General features: G+C 49.7%; 1 protein-coding gene across 1 annotated transcript in view; it reads left to right on the forward strand.

Moving 5' to 3' along the window:
• The window catches only part of LOC126643304 (zinc finger protein 239-like), a gene marked incomplete at its 5' end in the record, with an annotated part of 29,834 nt that extends 10,875 nt beyond the window's left edge, over nt 1-18,959 (forward strand). Inside the window, one exon of the mRNA XM_050321538.1 lies at nt 17,814-18,959. Coding sequence (XP_050177495.1) covers nt 17,814-18,555 — 742 coding nt within the window. The remainder of the gene's footprint in view (nt 1-17,813) is intronic.
• Between the last annotated feature and the right edge of the window lie 1,283 nt (nt 18,960-20,242).

Raw genomic sequence — 20,242 nt, forward strand, 5'->3', positions numbered from 1 at the left:
TCTCCCTGATAAGATTTATAGTACTTTGGGTTACAAACATTAGTACAGCAGTTCACATAAACACATGAAAGACAATAATCACTGTCACCACAGTCCCTGTAATTTGTTTGACCCAGTGAGAGGGGCCTGGAAACCAAGATGATCTTTCCCAAAAACTTCTCAGGTCTTCAGGAAGTCTCATCCTTTTTACTTCATGTAAGACTGCCTTGTTCCCAAAACAAGTCCCTGCCTTCTGAGTTTGATCTCTATATACACGGTGACAGCTGTTTATTATGGTACCGACCCCATGAGGCCAACAGCAGATCCCTCACCCCCAGAGCCCGAGGCAGGGTGTCCTGGGGCAAAGCCCCATGGCGAGACCGGCCCAGACTGCTGCAGACCCCCCTGCACAGGAGTAGGAGGAACTGGGTGCCCCCAAAAATCCCTCTGCTCCCTCTTTTGGTGGTCCCAGCATGGGGGTGGCACCGCAGCCAACCACAGCCTCCAGAAAAGCCCCCCAACCCCTCCTCCCTCAATCCGTGCCTCAGTTTCCCCACCCTGAGCAGCTCCTGGGGACCCGAGGGGTGGCATCACCCCGGCCCAGCACCACCCCCTCGAGTTCCTCTCCCCCACCAAGCTGGGGGGGCCCAGCGGACACGACCCCCCAGTCCCTGCACCCCGGGGACACGGGGGACTCCCCGCAACCCCCGCTCAGCCCATCAGTCTCAGCCCGTGGAGCCGACCTGGAGCTGGGGGGCACAGGGCTGGGGACACGGACCCGAGGGTGGGGACACGACACTGTCACACGGAGGAGGGGACAGGAAGCCAAAGCCCTGCTGTCCTCCCCACTCTTCTGACCTCTCCTACGCCTTTCCCATCGGTTTAGGGGGGTCCCAGCACTTTTTGGGGTGTGCTGGGTGCCGTGTTGAAGGGCAGGTGCCCTCCCAAAGGCCCCCAAACATCCCCGACATCCCCAGTGATGTCACCACTGTCCAGCTGATGTCATCGCAATCCCTGTGATGTCACCAGACAGTTATGATGTCATTGGTCTCCAGTGATGTCACTGCTGTCCCCACAGATGTCACCACTGTCCCTGTGATGTCACTGCTGTCCCCAGGGGTGGTCCCTGTGTCCCCAGTGATGTCACCACTGTCCCCTGTGATGTCACCGCTCTCCCCAGTGATATCACTGGTCCCCAGTGATGTCACAGGTGCCCCTGTGATGCCACCACTGTCCCTAATGATGTCACTGATGTCCCTGTGATGTCACTGGTGTCCCCAGGGCTGTTCCCAGTGTCCCCAGTGATGTCACCGATTTATCTGTGATGGCACCACTGTCCCCTGTGATGTCAATAATGACGCTAATGATGTCACTGGTGTCACTGTGATGTTATCCCTTGTCCTTGTGAAGTCACTGAAGTCCCCAGTGATGTCACCAATATCCCTGTGACATCACGGCTGTCCCTTTGTGGTCAGCATTCCCCTCTGATATCACCCATGTCTGTGTGATGTCACCACTGTCCCCTGTGGTGTCACCAATGTCCCCAATGATGTCACTGATTCACTGTGATATCACAACTGTCCCTTTTGTTTTCACCAGTCACCTGGGATGTCACTGATCCTCAGTGATGTCACCCATGTCCCTGTGATGTCACCAGATCCCTTTTATGTCATTGATGTCCCTGTGACATCACAGCTGTCCCCTTGTTTTAACAAGTCCCCTGTGATGTTACTGGTCCCGAGTGATGTAAGTGTTGTCCCTATGGTGTCACCACTGTGCCCAGCAGTGGCACCTTGTGCCTGTGATGTCACCGATGTCCTTGTGATGTCACCAGAACCCTAAATTGTCACCAATGTCCCTGGTATATTATGGCTGTGTCTTTGTGGTCAGCAGTCCCCTGTGATGTCACTGGTCCCAATGATGTCACAAATGTCCCTGTGATGTCACCTCTGTCCCCTGTGATGTCACCATTGTCCTTGATGATATCACTGGTGTCACTGTGTTGTCACCCCTTTTCTTTGTGAAATCACCAATGTCCCCTGTGATATCACTGGTACCCAATAATGTGACCAATGTCCCTGTGATGTCATCATTATCCCCAGTGATGTAACTGATGTCTCTGTGATGTCAACCATGTACTTGTGATGTCACTGATGTCCCAGTTTGCCTGCACCCTGTTTTCTGCCCCCAGCCCAGACCTGCTCAGATTTCATCAGAGAGGAACTATTTGGGAAGGAGGTCACCCTTTTTTCCCCCTCTTCTGTACCCGTGTTTTTGGTAGTAATTTTTTTTTTTTTTTTTTTTATCCACATCAAGGAAAAGGGGAAGTCACACAGCCAGCCACAGACAGTGTGAGTTTTCTTGGGAAGAACCCCTTCTCTCCTCTTTCCCCTTCTCGGTGTGTATGTGGGGAAATCTCCATTTTCGGTTTCTCCTGCACCCCTGGGGACCCCCCATGGCAACCGCCATATCCAACAGCGCCCCTGCTGGACACCAGAGAACACTGCAGGCTCTGCTCCTCCAGTGATCCAACAGCGCCCCCTGCTGACTGTGGTTCCAATTGCACAAAAAAAGTGCAAACTGAACCGTTTCCTTTTATCTTTGAAGGGGACTTTTGGGTATAGGATTATTGTTTGGTTCTTTTCTTCGTGTTCTTTCGTTGTCCTGCCAATACACATATATCCTTTAATAGAGGGCTGTTATTTTTTTCCTTTCTCCACTCTTTCTCAATTGGAGCCTCTTAATTTCGGATTTACAATTGCTTAGATGGAGGAGTTCTGGTTTTTCCTCAAAATTCATCCTCTTTAGCAAAACACTTCCGTCTCATTAACTAAGACTGACAGCCAATATTTAGTACAGAGGAAGACACCTCCGAGACCAAAGATGCCCACACAGAAAGCTCTTGCTCTTTGTGTAGTGCCAAGAGTGGTGCACCAACTGCACTAGATAGGTGGAGGGTCAGAGTTAGGGTTAATGTTAGGGTCTAGGATTTAGGGTAAGGTTTAGCATGAAGGTTAGATTAGGTTAGGATTTAGGTAAGGTTTGGGTTAGGGTTAGGGACAGGGTTATGGTTCGGGGTTAAGGTTTAGCATTAGGTTTGTGTTTAGGATTTTTTTAAGTTTAGGTCTGGTGTTCAATACAGATGAAGATACCTGCCAGACCAAAGGTGCCCACACAGAAAGCTCTTTTTCTTTTGCAGTGCCAAGAGTGGTGCAGCAACTGCACTTGAGAGACAGAGGCTCAGGGCTTTCTTTCCTGGGTGGAACTGCAGTGCACACCCCCTCACTGCAGCCCCAAAAGTGTTCCATGGTTGCCCTTGTGATGTCATGGCCTACCTTCTCCATTCCAGAATGATACCTGAAAACCAAAGAAGAAATCCACCACACCCACACCTTGCAACATTTCCTTTTGCCATTGGCCTATTTGTGACTTTATGGCCAATCATCTCTATTCCAGAATGGTCCCTGGCCACCAAAGAACTAATGCCCCATACCCCAAGAATGCAGCCCAACATGTCTGCCATGGGACTCTTTGTGATGTCACAACCTATCCCCTCCATTCTGGATTGGCCCCTGGAAACCACAGAACCAACACATCACACCCCAGAGTACAACCCAGCCCATGTGCCATGGACCCCATTCTGATTTCACAGCCTGTCCTCTCCATTCCACAGTGGCACCTGGAAACCAAGGAACCAATGGCTCACATGCCACAGTGTAGCACAAGTCATGTGCCATGTGCCCATTTGTGATGTCAGGGCATATCCCCTCCATTCGACTATGGATGTTGGCAACCAAAGAACCAGTGCCCTACATCCCCACAGTGCTGCCATTCCTGGAGGAGCTGCATTTCTGCTGTTCCCCCACTGTCCTGGTTTTAGCTCTCCTGAAGGAAACATTTGTTTGTAGAGGCCTTAAAACACCCCCAGGTCCTTCTCTATGAAATACCCCCCTCCCAGTTTTGTGAAATCATCTGGTGCAGGAAGGGAAGGGGCAGGAAACAGGGTGCAGGCAAACTGGGTCCATGAGGCCAGGTTGAGAATAAAGAAACCTTGGAGATTTTCCAACCCACACCTTGTTTCAGTTCAGGCAACATAGAGTGTCCTATTTCCCAGGTGAGGGAAAAGAAAAAGAAACAAAAGAAACCCCTCCTCATCCCTCCCCACAGACTTCTAGGGTCATCAGTCTGGAATCTGAGTCCCTGACCAGTTCTTTTGTGTTGCTCAATCACCCAAGGCAAGGCCAACCTGCCCATTCAACATCCCTCCCACAAAGTGGGGAAGGAGAGGGGAAGAAAAACATTCAATGCTCAGTTCCTTTTTTTCGTTAGAACAAGCAAATGTGTCACACTGTGGGACGACCATTTCAGCCCAGCACTCCTATAGGAGAACGACTGCCCTTCCACCCAGGAAAGAAAGCCCTGAATCTGTGTCTCTCCAGTGCAGTTGCTGCGCCACTCTCGGCACTGCACAAAGAGCAAGAGCTTTGTGTGCGGACACCTTTGTCTGGGAGGTATCTTCATCTGTACTGAACCCTAGACCTAAACTTATAAATACCTCTAAACCAAAACCTAACATTAAACTCTAACACCTAACTGTAAAACTATCCCTTACTCTAACCCAAATGTTACCTAAACCCTAACCCTAACCTAATCCTAACCCTAACCTTAACCCCATCTGTAACCTTAACCCTTAATCCCAGCACCTCACATTAACTGTGAATCACCATCTATCGAGTGCAATTTGTGTGTCACTCTCGTCACTACACAAAGAACAAGAGCTTTCTGTGCGTGCACCTTTGGACTGGGAGGTATCTTAGACAGTACTGAACACTAGACCTACACTTAAAAAACCCTCTAAGCCTAAACCAAACAATAACCTCTAACCCCTAACCGTAAACCTATCCCTTACTCCAACCTAAACAGTGCCTACACCCTAAACCTAACCTATTCCTAACCCTAACCCTAACCCTAATCCTAACCCTAACCCTAACAATAAGACTTAACCCCTAACTGTAAACCTATCCCTTTCTCCAACCTAAATGCTGCCTACACCCTAAACCTATCCTAATCCGAACCCTAACCCTAACCCTAACCCTAACTCGTAACCATAACACTATCCCTTACTCTAACCCAAACATTTCCTAAATCCTAAACCTAACCTAACTCTAACACTAACCATAACCTTTAATCATAGCCCCGAACACTAACCCTAACCTTGACTCAGCATCAATCTAGTGCAGTTGGTGCACCACTTTGAGCACAACACAAAGAGCAAGAGCTTCCTGTGTGTGCACCTTTGGACTGTTAGGTATCTTAGACAGCACTGAACCCTAGACCTAAACTTAAAAATAAATCTAAACCTGAACCTAATGCTAAACCCTAATCCCAAACTGTAACTCTATCCCTTACGCTAACCAAAACATTACCAAACCCCTAAACCTAACCTAACACTGTCCCTCACCCTAACCCTCACCCTCACCCTAACCATAACCCTAACCCTAACCCTAACCCTAAGCCTAACCCTAAGCCTAACTTAAGCCTAACTCTAAGCCGAACCCTAACCCTAACCCTAACTCTAACCCTTACTCTAACCAAAACGTTACCTAAACCCTAACCCTAATTCCTAACCCTAATTCCTAAGCCTAAGCCTAACCCTAAAACCTAACTCCCTACTCTTAACCCTAACCCTTGAACCTAACACTAAACCCTTACCCTAACTCTAACCCTACCCCTAAACCCTAACAGTAACCCCTATCCCTAACCATAACCCTTAACCCTGACCCTAAACCCTAACCCTAAACCTGTGGGGTCTGGTTACAGGATGGGTGCTAGCAAAGAATCCTGGGAGTTGTAGTTTGTAAGGACTCTGTCCCATATACGCAGTTAAATGCTCGTATCGGATTGGTTGATAAGGTCATGTGTTATGAGGTGTCAGCATTTGAAACTGCGATAGAAGCCTTGGCCTCTGTCAATAAAGCCGCATTCCTTACACACCATATTGGGGTCTGTTTCTGGTCCTAAGGACCCCTTACTTACTAGATTATTACAACTGCTACATAAACCCTAACCCCCAACCCTAACCATAACCCTAACCCTAACGCTAATGAAAGGGACATTGGTGACATCATTGGGGATGAGTGACATCACAGGAAATTGGTGAAAACAAAGAGACAGTTGTGATGTCACAGGGACATCAGTGACATCCCATGGGACATCAGTGACATCACAAGTACATGGCTGACATCCAAGAGACAACACTGACATCATGTGGGGATATTGGGGACATCACAGGGGACAGTGGTGACATCACAGGGACATCGGAGAAATCATTGGGGATCAGTGAAATTACAGGGGAATGTCGAAAACAAAGAGACAGCAGTGATGTCACAGGGACATCAATGACATCACAGGGACAGGGATGAAATCACAGAGACAGCAGTGACATCATTAAGGACCAGTGACATCAAGGGGCACTGGTGAAAACAAAGGGAAAACCATGTTGTCACAGGGACATCAATGAAGTCAAAGGCATCTGGTGACATCACAGGGACATCAGTGACCTCACGGGGACATGGTGCCACTGCTGGGGACAGTGGTGACATCACAGAGACAGCAGAAACATCACTGGGGACCAGTGACATCACAGGGGACTGGTGACAACAAAGTGGCAGCAGTGATGTCACAGGGACTTCACTGAAATGGGTGACATGATGGGGCCATGGTGCCATGCTCAGCACAGTGGTGACATCACAGAGACAGTAGGACATCATTGGGGACATTGTTGACATCACAGGGGACAGTGATGACACCACAGAGACACCAGTGACATTAACAGGGACATAATTGACATCACAGGGTACATTGGTGACTTCACAAGGTCAGGGTGACATCACAGAGACACCAGTGACATCACTGGGGACATTGGTGACATCACAGGGGACAGTGGTGACATAACAGATACATCGGTGACATCATTGGGGACCAGTGACATCACAAGAGATTGGTGAAAACCAAGAGACAGCTGTGATGTCTCAGGGACATCAGTGACATCAAAGGGACACCGGTGACATCACAGGAGACGAGTGACATCACAGGGGTCTGGTGACATTATAGGTACATTAGTGACATCACGGGGACATGGTGCTACCACTTAGGAAAGCGGTGACATCACAGGGACAGCAGTGACATTTTGGGGACACAGGGACCACCCTTGGGGACAGCAGTGACATCACATGGGACAGTGGTGACATCCGTGGAGACAGCAGTGACATCACTGGAGACTGCTGACATCACAGGGATAGCAGTGACATCAAAGGACAGCAGTGACATCACAGGGACATTAGTGACATCAAAGGACACCGGTGCCACCTCTGGGGACATCAGTGACATCACAGAGGACCAGTGACATCATTGGGGATGGCGGTGACATCACAGGGAAAGCAGTGACATGAAAGGGACAGCAATGAGGTCACAGGGACAGCAGTGACATCGTTGGGGACATTGGTGACATCTGTGGGGACAGCAGTGACATCACTGGAGACCAGTGACATCACAACTGTCTGGTGACATCACAGGGATTGGAATGACATCAACTGGACAGCTGTGACATCATTGGGAACACCAGTGACATCACAGGGACAGTGGTGACATCACTGGGGATGTTGGGGGTGTTTGGGGGCCTTTGGGAGGGCACCTGCCTGGGGGGTTTTCATGCGAGCACGGACGACTCAGCACACCAATGTGATGATCAGAGAGCGCCGTTGATTGGAATCAAGCAGCAGTCTTTTATCCAGTTTTCTAACAATACTCTTCTATCAGCTTTGTTTCTTTAACATTCTTTATGTCCTTTCCCACTCTGATAGCCGGTACTGAGACCCTGTTTTCTATATCTGGTTTTGCTACTGTTTCTCTTGGTAGATCTTTCACATCCTGGTACCATCAGAAGGCCATCAGAACAACAGATCATGTTTTCACAATTGCAACATAAGATTATTTCTCACAGTAGCATATCCTCTGTGTTAGCAACATAAGATTGTATTCTCACAGCTGCAGCATATCCTCTATATTAGCACTAAAAATCCCTACACTTCCCCCTTTTTCTTTAAACAAAACAGACACAGTTTGAGCCATTAAGCTGCGAAAACATTGAACCAGACATGGCAGAAAAATACACACTCCTGGAAGTAGAAAGACAACGGGTGCCAACCATTGTACAGTTTGGACAAGCTGATTCTGGGGGGCTTTGGGAGGGCACCTACCCTTCAACACCAGGACTGAAGATGTGGGAGGAACATGATGAATGTGTGAGTAATTTATATTGTGTGTTGTAGTTTTATAAACTTCTATAAACTTTTATATAGTTTTATAGGTACTATAAGTTATAAGTGCCAAGCTGGCCACGGTCTCTTTTCTAGAACAAAAAGAAATCAGTGCCAAGAAGAAGGTGGAGTTTGATAAAGTAAATAATTGCCTTGTTACCTGTTAATAATCAATTATAGAGGTATTTGTAATGTGTGTTTACATCTGGACAGTGACCTGCAACCAATTATGTGCTTCTTGTCACAAGACCTTGTATACAGATACTATAAACCCCCTGAGCAATCCTAATAAATTGGACATATTTTAGATCTCATAGGTCGTGTACGAGCCTCCCCGTCAACAAGTGGCGTCCGAAAACAGGGACACTGGGACCACTGCCTCCTGAAGATTATCCAGGAAGGTCTTAAAAGCGAAATTCACTGCCCCTCTGAAGTTTAACCAAAGACGGTGTTAAAAGTGGCAGTGTGAATCAGGACTTGGAGTTCGCTGTTCAGTCAGGACATAGAAGCGAACTGGAAGGAAGGAGGGAGAAACTGACTGGAATTCCGGTGATGTTACCCCAGCGTCTGGAATTGAAAAATCCACGTGGTAAGCAGTTTGTGGGAATCTTGCCCCGATTAGGTGAGTAGCCAGAAAAAGAGAAACAAGATGGGGACTGTCCTCTCAAAAGAGGAGGAGGAGGTGTAGAAGTTTCTCCAAGCTATCCTTTATAAAAAAGACCCAAATTATGATTTGAACACTCTTAGAGAACTGTTAAAATGGTCCAAGGCAAAGGACCTTATCCCCAATGTTTCTGCTGCCTTTGAAGTGTCTACCTGGGACGTTGTGGGTTGGAAACTCTGGGATGAGACCTCAAGAGGGTCTACAGAAATTAAAAAGTTTCCAGTCATCTGGCGCTTGCTGGTAGATGTGCTGGAGGAAGCGGGAGCGGAGCGGCGAGTGTCTTTATCTGCGTGTGCAGTTTTAGATGGTGAGAGCAGGGCGGAAGTGAAAGTTTCTGCGGAGCAATTGGTGTTTGGCCCTGCGGTTGCCTCCGTGCAGGCGGCGGCGAGGAAGTGGCTTGGCTTGGGTCCAGCTGCAGTGGGAGGAACAGAAACTGTGGGGAACAAAGGTGGCTCCAACGCCAGTGACTCCAACGGTTACTGCGCCAGCGACTCCAACGATTACTGCGCCAGCAACACCAATGGCTACTGTGCCTGCGCAGTTCGCAGCTCTCCCCCTCCCCCCTGCCCCTGTGTTGCCAGTGGCAACAGCGGCTGCCAGTGCGCCCGCATCTTCTACCGAGCCTGTGCAGTCAGCTACAACAGCGAGACCTATTGCGCCTGCGCTCTCAGCACTATCTGCAGTAATCATCACGCACGGAGCCGGTCGTTGCATCATCAACAGCTGCAGCTACAGGTGAGGCGCCTGTGACTGGTTTCACACACGTGTTGAGAGTCACACCTGCGCCAAAGCATCTTCCTCTCAACCCCGGAAGAGTGAAACGAAATCAAAGTTTCACGTGAAAAAGAAAATACTTCCACCACTTCCATCTTCAGGATCTTCTTCTTCTGAGGAGGAGGAGGAGAACTCAGCTGCTGGAAGCGAGAAAGCTACTTCTGGACCAGTAAAGACTCAGACAATTTGCTTCAGTGCATCCAGGCGCTGGAAAGCAAAGTCGTAGAGACGCAACCTCCTTAGCTGAATTCAACTCTCTCTGCTGCCCCATCTTTGCCTGTAATGTTGATGCTACATCCTGGAGTCCCTTTCTCACAGACTCCTGGAACAAAGATCCCTGTTACAGAGGTTCCAGCTTTACCAGGAGGAGGGATGGGAGGTGGGGGTCATAATCCAGCTCTAAGATGGAAGGGAGTAATTAAAGAAGCAATGTTAGAGGGAGATTTTGAGCCGTTAGTGTTAGTGCATACCTTGTGTTTGTGGATGGGGCAGGTAATAAGGCATGGGAAGCTCTGGATTGGAAAATCATTAGAAAGTAAAGACATTTGTGTCACAATATGGGTTGAAATCAAGTTATACACAGTCTTTAATTCAACATCTTTTTACAGCTAATTTGTTAACACCATATGATATGCGTATGATTGTTACCATGTTGTTAACTCCTTCTCAACAACTGCAGTTTTTTAACAGGTGGAACACTAGCTGTACTGCAGCAGCAGCCCAGCCAAGGCAGCAAGGAGACCCGCTATATGGAGTAACTTCTCAAATGCTAATGGGAGCTGGTCCTTATGAAAGGGCAGATTGTCAGGTACAATTTGTTACAGAAGTATTGCAAACCAGCCAGGATTTGGCTTGTAAGTCATTGCTTGCAGTAAAAAATGCTAAGTCAGGGCCCCCATGTACTATGGTTAGGCAAGGACCCAATGAACCATATAGCAAATCTGTGGATCATTTGCATCAGGCTATAAATTCAGATCCAGACTTGGATAATAACATGAAGACAAAGTTCATGGACATGTTAGCCTATGAAAATGTGAGTGACCAAACCAAGAGAGTTTTAAGCATGCTACGTAGGGGTGCTAGGACAGCTCAGCTCCTTGAGGCTGCTGACAGGATGGTAGAGCAGGATAAAGCAGCCTATATAGCTACAGTGGTGGGTGCAGCAGTGGAGCCTTTGGTGCAAAGTCAAGAGAAAAATAATAAGAGCGAGAAAGGCAAGAGGTGTTATACTTGTGGTCAGATGGGAACAGTTCAAAGGATAAAGAGAGCAATGATTAAAACCCTGAAAAATAAAATCTTAGCAGCACTTATGACACAGTTGTTACATTTGTCAGATCAGAGAACTACAGCTTACTTCTGTTAAACAGCAGTGTAAGTTTTAGAGGAGTCTACTTGAAACTGACATTGTCACCCACTACAAGACTGTCTTCAAACACTGACAGTGATTTTGTTTTCTACTGTTTTTTCACATTATGAAATCTCATAGCTGTTGTAAATAATTTCTTGTGTTGTTTACTCATTAGAAAGCTTAATTATTTGGTTAAGAAGTTTTAGCTTTGTGTGAGAGTACGTATGATTGAGGTATGACTGAGGTGGTCACCTTTGAATGTTTGGAAGACAATTGTATGCAAGAGAGAGGTATTGTGTGGATTTATATATCTATCTATATATTTGTAGGCTTAATAATGCATTACATAGGTATTAGAAAAGTTTTTTTACCACCCTAGGAGTCCCCACAGAAATTAAAACAGACAATGGGTCAGGTTATACCTCAGCGTTTTCGCAGATTCTGTATGAATTGTGGTATTTCTCATGTTTCATTAAAACACTTTTGCACAAGTAGAGAGGGGGAGAAGAGCTGGAGAGCCCACATGACCGACTTGCAAAAGTGTTATATGTCTTGAATTTTTTGTGGTTGATGGGTGGAAGATCGGACCCTCCCATTGTGATTCATAACACTTCTATGCAGTCAGGTTTGATAAATCAACAGGTAACAGTTAAAGTACAGTACAAAGACCCACAAATGGGGATCTGGAAGGGACCTGCAGAGGTAAAACTGACTGGCAGAGGCTATGCTTGTATCCTTGCAGACACAGGGGTTCAATGGCTACCTGCACGACGGATAAGACCTTGGAAATAAAGTAATACTGTGGGACAAGGTTGATACTGTTGTACATAAGCTATTCAGAATAGCACAGTTTTTTCAGTATTATTATAACACAGTTTTATAGTATATTAACACATAATCATAGAAGTTAAGAACTTCAGAGAGTGTATCGTGTGAACTTGATATATTATCCATTAAATCTTAGTATGAGTTAAGCTTTAGCATCATAAGATAGTAAAAAACTGTAAGTGTGTGAAAGTTTTATTTTTAATGGTAGTGATTATATGTACTTGTGTGTTATAATATGTTAGAGGTATGATAAGAATGTATTGGATGTAATATAAATTGCTCAAAAGCAAAAAGGAGGAACATGATGGATACATGAGTAATTTATATTGTGTTCTTTAGTTTTATAAACTTTACTTTAATAGAGCTTTATAGAAATTATAAATTGTAAGTGCCAAGATGGTTGTGAGTTTTCTAGCTAGAACAAAAGGAAATCTGTGCCAAGAAGAAGGTGGGGTTTGATAAAGTAAATAATTATCTTATTCTGCCTAGATACTTGTTATAAACCAATTATAAATGTATTTGTAATGTATGTTTACATCTGGACAGTAGCTTGTAACCAATTATATGCATCTGGTCACGAGACCTTGTATAGAGAAACTATAAAAGGGCAAAACTCTTTTAATAAAGCAGACATATTGGAGATCTTATAGATCGTGTGCATATGTTACCCAAGCCCCTCCGTCAACAGAGGGGCTAATCTGGCCAATTCATTTCCTTTGTTGTTCCACTGACCAGCTGGAGTTTCATTTTCCTGATGGAAGGCTGCCCATCTGACTAAAAAATTCCCTTTCTTTGCTAGAGCAAGAATTTCTTGCCCTTTTCCCTTTTGCCAAATAGGGATTCCATTCACTTCCCAGTCATTGCTTTCCAAGCAGGGGAGCCACTCAGTGCACCCTTTGAACACAGTAAAAGAATCCCTGTAAACATAGACAGAGGGTTCAGGTTCCTGGTTAAATCCCCTCCAAACTGCTCCTGATTCTCCTGCCTGTGCCCTGCCTTCTCCTTCGGGGACTCTTTTGTCTCCTGGATGTCCCTGTAAAGCCACAGCACGATATTTCCAAACTGCCCCTTCTCACTCAGCTGAGGCATCAGGAAACCCCCCATCCTGCAATTGCTCTGAGTGTGGGGGTGCCCCTTGAACCACAGAAAGGGGAGAATCAGCTGAGCTATTTACAGTCACCTCATCTTGTCAGGGAGGATTTTTGTGAGCTCCTTCTGTTCCCTGAAAGATGGTGCAATAATGTCCAATTTGAGCCTTCCATTTCCCAACAGGAGCTGGGTGGGTCACCCCATCAGGGGGTGGGGTTCCTGCCAAAAGAGGCTTGTTTTTAGGGTCCCCTTCAAATCAGAGACTGCTGAGGGACATTTTTTTCTGCTTCCAGAAAAGCAGTGATCTCCATAAATAAGCCCTTTTCCCAGGGAGACTATAGTTTTTGGGCATCTTTGACACTGCATGACTAAAACCCTACAGGCCTGGTGGGGAAGAGGACGGTCGTGCCCTAGTGTTGATATCCTGGTGTCGGATCATGTTGGAGCTGTGGCTGAAGCCTCACAATGGTGCAGGCCTCATAGAGCCCAAACACCTCATAAAAGAACTCTCATCATGAAAGCTCTGTCTTCATAACACCCTTACCTGTCATAATGGTGCTCTCCTCATAAAGCCCATAAACCTCGTTAAGAGGCTCTCATCGTAAAGTCTCTCTCCTCATAAACCCCATCCATCTCACAATGGTGTAGCCTCATAAAGGCACTGTTCTCATAACCCTCACACACCTCAGAATGATATAAGCTTCATAAAGTCCCTGTCGTCATAAGGCCCATAAATCTCCTCATGGGGCTGTCATCATAAAGGAGATGTTCTCATAAATGCCATAAACCTCATAAAGGCTCTGTCCTCATAAAACCCGTGCACCTCAGAGGGGCAAACATCATAAACACCATAAATGTCATAAAAGCTCTGTCCTCTTAAAGCCCATACACCTCATGATAGAGCTCTCATCATAAAAGATCTCTCTGCATAAAGCCCATGCAGGTCATAATGGTTCTGTCCTCAGAAAGCCCATACACCTCGTAAGAGGTTCTCCTCATGAAGCAGGAAGGGTTAATCGAAACACTTTTACTGTAAACCCACAAGAGCCCCCCTTACCCCCTGTATTTCGTTCACTGTAAGCTGTACTTTTGGAGGAAGGCAATGTGCTGTACTAAGAGCATTAGACCTTAAAGGAACCACAACAAACACTAGACAAAGAACTCAACACACATAAATCTCATCCAGAGGAGCCAAGGTAGACATTTGAATAAGTAAAGTAGGCCTAGAGCCAAGGTTTTCTTCAAACCTGGATGATCAGAACACAGAACAATGGATAGAACAAAAGGTCATGGAAGTCACCCAAGGAAGATGAGTAGATTTGTGACCCCAGGATGAAGGCAAGACCGGAACTACCCTAATTTATTTCTCAAAATAGATACCACGCCTCAGTCTCCACCCCGACTCCACCTGCTATGAATATTGTAATCTAATGATGCAATAATAAGAATATGCATGTGATTATGTTGTAATCATGATTAGAAACTGTATAAATTGCTTGTTTTTATTGAAACACTTCGGAGCTTTTGTCCAGCCTGAGCTGCTGTTTATAGGCTCAAAATTCTGCCTTTAAGCAGTTCTTTTTTTTAAAGCTGCCTTTTTTTTGGGCATCACTCATAAAGGCCATATCCTCATAAACCCCATAAACATTGTTGCCTAAAAGGCTGCAGAGGGAAAAAGACTCCAGGCAAAACTAGATAGGAGGTAAGAAAAGCAGCAGAGGTTTCCATGAGCCTCCAGGCTCCAGGAATACAAACCCACACACATCCCTTCCAACGCAGGGGTTACAGTTTTTATAATGATTTCCACCCAATGCCCGTCCCGTCCCCGCCCCGGTTCTGCCCCACTCTGCCCCAGGAACGCCCGTGGGGAATTGAGTCTGGGGGAGTTTGGAGCTTTGAGCCGCTGCAACTACAACTCCCGGCGTGCCCCGCGCGGCAAGAGGGGCGGGGCGGGGTCTCTGCCGGCAGTGCGCGCGCACAGCCCCGCAGTGGCTGCCGGGAAAGCGATGGCGGCGGCAGCGGGATCTGCTCCGACTTTGTGAGAGCTGGTGGGGCCTTCGGCGGGGCTGGGGATGCGCTCGGGGGCTGCGGGGAGCGCGGCTGTGGGCGGAAAGGCTGGAAGGCTCGGCAGAGTGGAGAGGAGGGGCTCGGGGGTTCCCGAGGAGGTTTTGAAGTCCGTGAGGGGCTCTCAGGGTTTCGCGGAGGGGATTTGGTGTCCTGAGGGCGCTCAGAGGGGAGGGTGAAGGTGCCTGAAGGGGTTCCGGGGGTCCCTGAAAGGGCTGGGGCCATGGAACCCCCTCAGGAGAGAGTTTTAAACGCCATGGCTGCACTGCGCAGGCGCCGGCGGAGTCCCCATAAGCAAACTACAACACCCGTGAGGCTTTGCGCGCCGCCGCCATTGCTGCTCGTGCCACAGCGCCCCCTGCCGGCTGGGCGGACCGACCGCAGGGAAAGTGGGTCCTGATGCATCCCCGAACCCCAGAGACCCCCAAAACTCAGCACACAGAGACCCCACAGGGAGGGGATCCCGGTGGTCCCCTAAAGCCCAGCAGTGGGGTTCAAGGGGTCTCCCAGCCCTCAGGGGAGGGGTCCTGGCGGTGCCACCCAAAGTCTTGTGAGGGAGATGAACCACATGCGGGTAAGGGGATCCCAGTGCCCCCAGTATAGCCTATTGAACTCCCAGTGGCTTTCAGTATGTCCCAGTAACCCCTCCAGTGACCACTCAGTGTTTCCCAGTGACTTCCAACTGCCCTCCCCTATGGCCGAATGATCTTCCAGTGAGCACCCAGTAACCCCCAGTATGACCCACTAACCTCCCTCTGTCCCCCCGTGTGTCCTGGTAATCCCCGACTAATAACCCAGTCTCTCCCAGTGCCCTCCCAGCATCTCTCAATAACCCCCAGTTCCTCCCAGTACCCCCTGGTTCCCCCCAGTGTGTCCCAGTATCTCCCAGTAATCACCCAGTGCCCCCCCAAGCCCCTCAAGTGTCCCCAGCGTGTCCCCAGATGCCCTTGACCTTTTTGTGAGTTTGGTGGGATGGGGCCATTTTTGGGGTCAGAGGGTCCAGGGGGGCCTTCTGGGAGGACATGGAGGGTTGGGGACATCAGGGATGGGTTTTGGGGACAGTGGGGAGGGGTTTGGGGACAGAGGAATGGGGGGTTTCAATGGGGGAATTGGGGCCATGGGGAGGCCCTGGGGACACTGGAGATCCCAGGGGGGTCTCGGGGTGCCAAGTGGGAAATTGAGGACACCAGGAGGGTCTTGGGGACACCATGGGGGATCTCAGGACTCACCTGCTCGTGGTGCTGCCCCTCCTGTCCCCACCAGGCCCCAATAATGCCCCACAAATGTTTCCTAACCCCTATTTTTCCTTTAATCACCTCCCCATCCACAGATCCCTTTTAACCCTGAATGCTCCTAAGACCTTTTTTAATTCCCCCAAATGCACCCAGAGGCCCCCAAAATGCCCCAAATCCCAATCAAACCCCACCAAAGAGGGATCACCTGGCACCCTGGGACAGGAACACAGTGGGCTGTGCTGGGGGCACTCGGCTGTACTGGGAGGGCACTGAGGGGCACTGGGCTCTACTGGGAGAGCCCTCATCCCCAAAGCCCCTCCCCTGGGCATCCGTGCCACGGTCTGGGAACCACGGCGGGGTTGGATCAAGGGGTGCACTTGATGATCTGGGAGGTCTTTTCCAAGCCGGCTGATTCTGGGATTCTCTGGGTGCCATTGCCAGGGCAGCACATGCTGGAGGCTCTGTCCACAGGGGATAGATGTGTCTGTGCAGACAGAGAGACAAAGTCAGTCTGCAAAGATGTGGGGTTAGAAAAGCAGGAGAAGTTGTGGGGTGGTTCCTGAAGGAGAAGGAAGCCCCCAGGCCAGTGCAAGCAGGCCCCCCTGGGCTTGCACATCATCTGCCCTCCCTGCAGGTTCCTGTGCTGGAGAGCAGGCCCTGAGGTGGCCCTGAGGTGGCCCTGAGAAGAAGTGGAAGGCAGAGGTGGTGCTGAGGCAGGAGAGCCCCGTGCTGGGGAAGAGGCTGAGCTGGGAGTGCCCAGCAGCGAGAAGGTGCTGTGTCCATGCCCTGTGTGCCAGGTGAGCTGGGGCTTTGCTGCAGAGCTGCGGGCGCTGATTGGAGCGGCTGCAGCTGCTGAGCTGGTGGCACCCAGGAACACAAAGTGTGCCCGGCCACGGAGCCTGCAGGGAGGAGCAGGGACAGCACTGGCACTGTGGGGACACAGGTTGTTCCTGTGCCTTCTCCTGCAGGCCCTGCCTGTCCCAATGGAAAAGGGGCAAGACAAGCAAAAAGAGCGGGTGGGACCCCCAAAGGGAGCACAAGGGGCAGGGGGGTCACCCCCAAAGGGAGACGGGGTTTGGGGGGCCGATGGGAGAGGGGGCTAAGGGGAGTGAGGAGAGCTCTGCTCTTGTTGCCCTGGAACAGCCTCTGCCGTCCTGCCGACTCTGGGGCTGTTTGGTTGCCTTGGGCACAGCCAGGCCTTGTGCCTGAATCTCGGTGATTTGGGCTTTTCTGGGTTGAATGGTGAAGTTTTGGAGGTTTTTATGGTCCCAGGATGCCCGGTGAGTTCTGGAGGTGGACTTGGGCAGGAGGAACCCCGAAGCCAACGCGCTCAGCCCTTGTTTCTCCCCAGCAGGATTTGTCCTTCCCAAAGCTTGGGCAGATGGAGGAGGAGGCTGCAAGGAAGACGAAGATGCTGCGGATCCCCCAGGCAGGTGAGGGGAAGTCAGTGCCCCTTTGGCCCTGTTGTGTGGTGTATCTGTTGAGCAGCCTCCCAGCAGGGAGAAGCCCTTCAGGTGCTTGGAATGTGGGAAGAGCTTCAGGCAGAGCTCCCACCTCCTCAGCCACCAGCACATCCACACTGGGGAACGGCCCTACACGTGTGGGGAATGCGGGAAGAGCTTCAACCAGAGCTCCAACCTTATCCGACACCAGCACATCCACACTGGGGAACGGCCCTACCCATGTAGGGAATGTGGGAAGAGCTTCAGAGACAGCTCCAACCTGATCCAACACCAGCGCATCCACACTGGGGAACAGCCCTACACGTGTGGGGAATGTGGGAAGAGCTTCAGAGACAGCTCCAACCTCCGCACCCACCGTCGCATCCACACTGGGGAACGGCCCTACAAGTGCTTGGAATGTGGGAAGAGCTTTGGTGATGGCTCCAGCCTCCACACCCACCGGCGCATCCACACTGGGGAGATGCCCTACACGTGTGGGGAATGTGGGAAGAGCTTCACTGATAGATCTACCCTGATCAAACACCGTCGCATCCACACTGGGGAACGTCCCTACAAGTGCTTGGAATGTGGGAAGAGGTTTCAGACCAGCTCACATCTCCTCATGCATGAGCAGGCCCACACAGGGGAGAGGCCCTTCCGCTGCACCGACTGCGGGAAGAGCTTCAACCGGAACTCCACCCTCATCACCCACCGGCGCATCCACACTGGGGAGAGGCCCTACAAGTGTGGGGAGTGTGGGAAGAGCTTCACCCACAGCTCTGCCTTGACCAAACACCAACGGACCCACCAGTAACGAGTGCCCCGACTGTGGGAAGAGCTTCGGCTGCTGCTCCCACCCCAAATGAACCCCCTGATGGTGAGGCAACCCCTGGAGTCCAGGGACTGTCAGTCCATCCCTTTCCAGTCCCCTTTCCCAGGGGCAGGTTGTGCCAACAGAACCCTTCTTGGGGGGTGTGTGGAGATTCCTGCCTTGGCTGGGGACCCCCAAGGTCACTGCTGGAGGTTGAGAGCAGAGATCTCCCCATGAGCATTGGTCTGGGGGAGTTCCATCCATCTCTAATTCATAATTCTTGCTTTGGTGCCAGCTTGAGTAGAATTGCTTCAACAATTGCTTTAGTGTAGAGCACTGTCCTATCTTATGCTGTCCTACTGGTAGTTTTAGTGTTTCTATTGTGCAGTAAATAATTCTGATGAAGATCTTTTATCTGATAATTTGCAACCCTAAATAATTCATTTCTATCAATAGATCTGATTTGCCATCCTTAAAACCTGGGGTACAAAAGTGGTTCAGTCACACCCCTGTAATTCCTCTAAACTGAAACTGTTGGCATAACCCAAGGTTGAGATTGGATCCAGCAGTCCCCAGCACCCCACAGTAAGGTGGGCAAAGGAGGGCCACCCCCTTTTGCCCAATCCCCGTCTGCCCAATGTCCCCCATGGGACCATCGGACCTGCCAGACTACCCCTCCTTTTCCACCCTTCTCCCTGTTCCTCCCACTTTTTCATGGTCCTCTTAATACCTAGTTTACCCCACTAACAATTTTGGGGTCCCAACCCCCACTGTTTCCCTCCTCTCCTGTGGGCTCTGAAGGAGAAAATGAGGCTGCACACACAGAGTTCCATTTCAGGACTTGTCCAACAACACTTTTTGGTGTCCCCTTTTATTCCCATTCCCTCAGGAGCAGCACCTGCTGTTTGTCTTTCAGTGCACCGGAATTCCCAGGATCGCCCCAAAGCAGAGCACTGATCCCCCACGTTGCCCTCGCCTCCTGTGGGGGCTGTTCAGCCACCAGAGAAAAACACAGGCTGGTCCTGCAGGCTGGTCCCAGTGCATTTGCACTCGGAGAAACAACCTTGTCTCTCTCCAAGCACTCAGGCAAGGTGGCTCCTCCCTTTGCGCCCCCATTCCCTCAGTGCAGGTGCAGAGTGACCGCCTGGTCCCACCTCTGTCCCTGCTTTGTTTGCACACGCAGAGTTCACGGCTGAGAGGGCCAGGATGGGATACATGGAGGGTGGATACGTTTTCATCTGTGATACAACTCAAACCAACCAGGATTACTGACAGGGATGGTCAAGGCATTGTCAGTCACACCAATCCCAGCGTCAGGTGCAGCCAAGAAGGCCCCTGAGTGACAGGTCCAGCCATGGCTGAGCCGTGAGGCCGGTCAGTCAGAGTCAGCAGACACAGGGAATTACCCCTGGAACAGCATCTGCCCCAGGTGCCATCCGGGCAGGGCTTGCTCTGCTCAGCATTCCCTGCCTCCTCCCGGCATTCCTGAGGGAGCCTCTGCATCTGCACAGTGGGATTGCGGGCCGGGCCCACTCAGGACAAGGGGCCAACCGAGGGGCTGGAAGCCAGCAGGGTCCTGGGGGAGACAGAACACAAGCAGAGCCCTTCCCATGCTGAGCACTCGAGAGGACCTTGCGATCAGGTGTCTGCTGGGAGGTTTTTGTTTAATACTTGTTAATTCAAGTCCAAA

This window comes from Myiozetetes cayanensis, unplaced genomic scaffold, assembly GCF_022539395.1.
Source record: "Myiozetetes cayanensis isolate MyiCay16 unplaced genomic scaffold, myiCay2020 scf266, whole genome shotgun sequence".
NCBI lineage: Eukaryota > Metazoa > Chordata > Aves > Passeriformes > Tyrannidae > Myiozetetes > Myiozetetes cayanensis.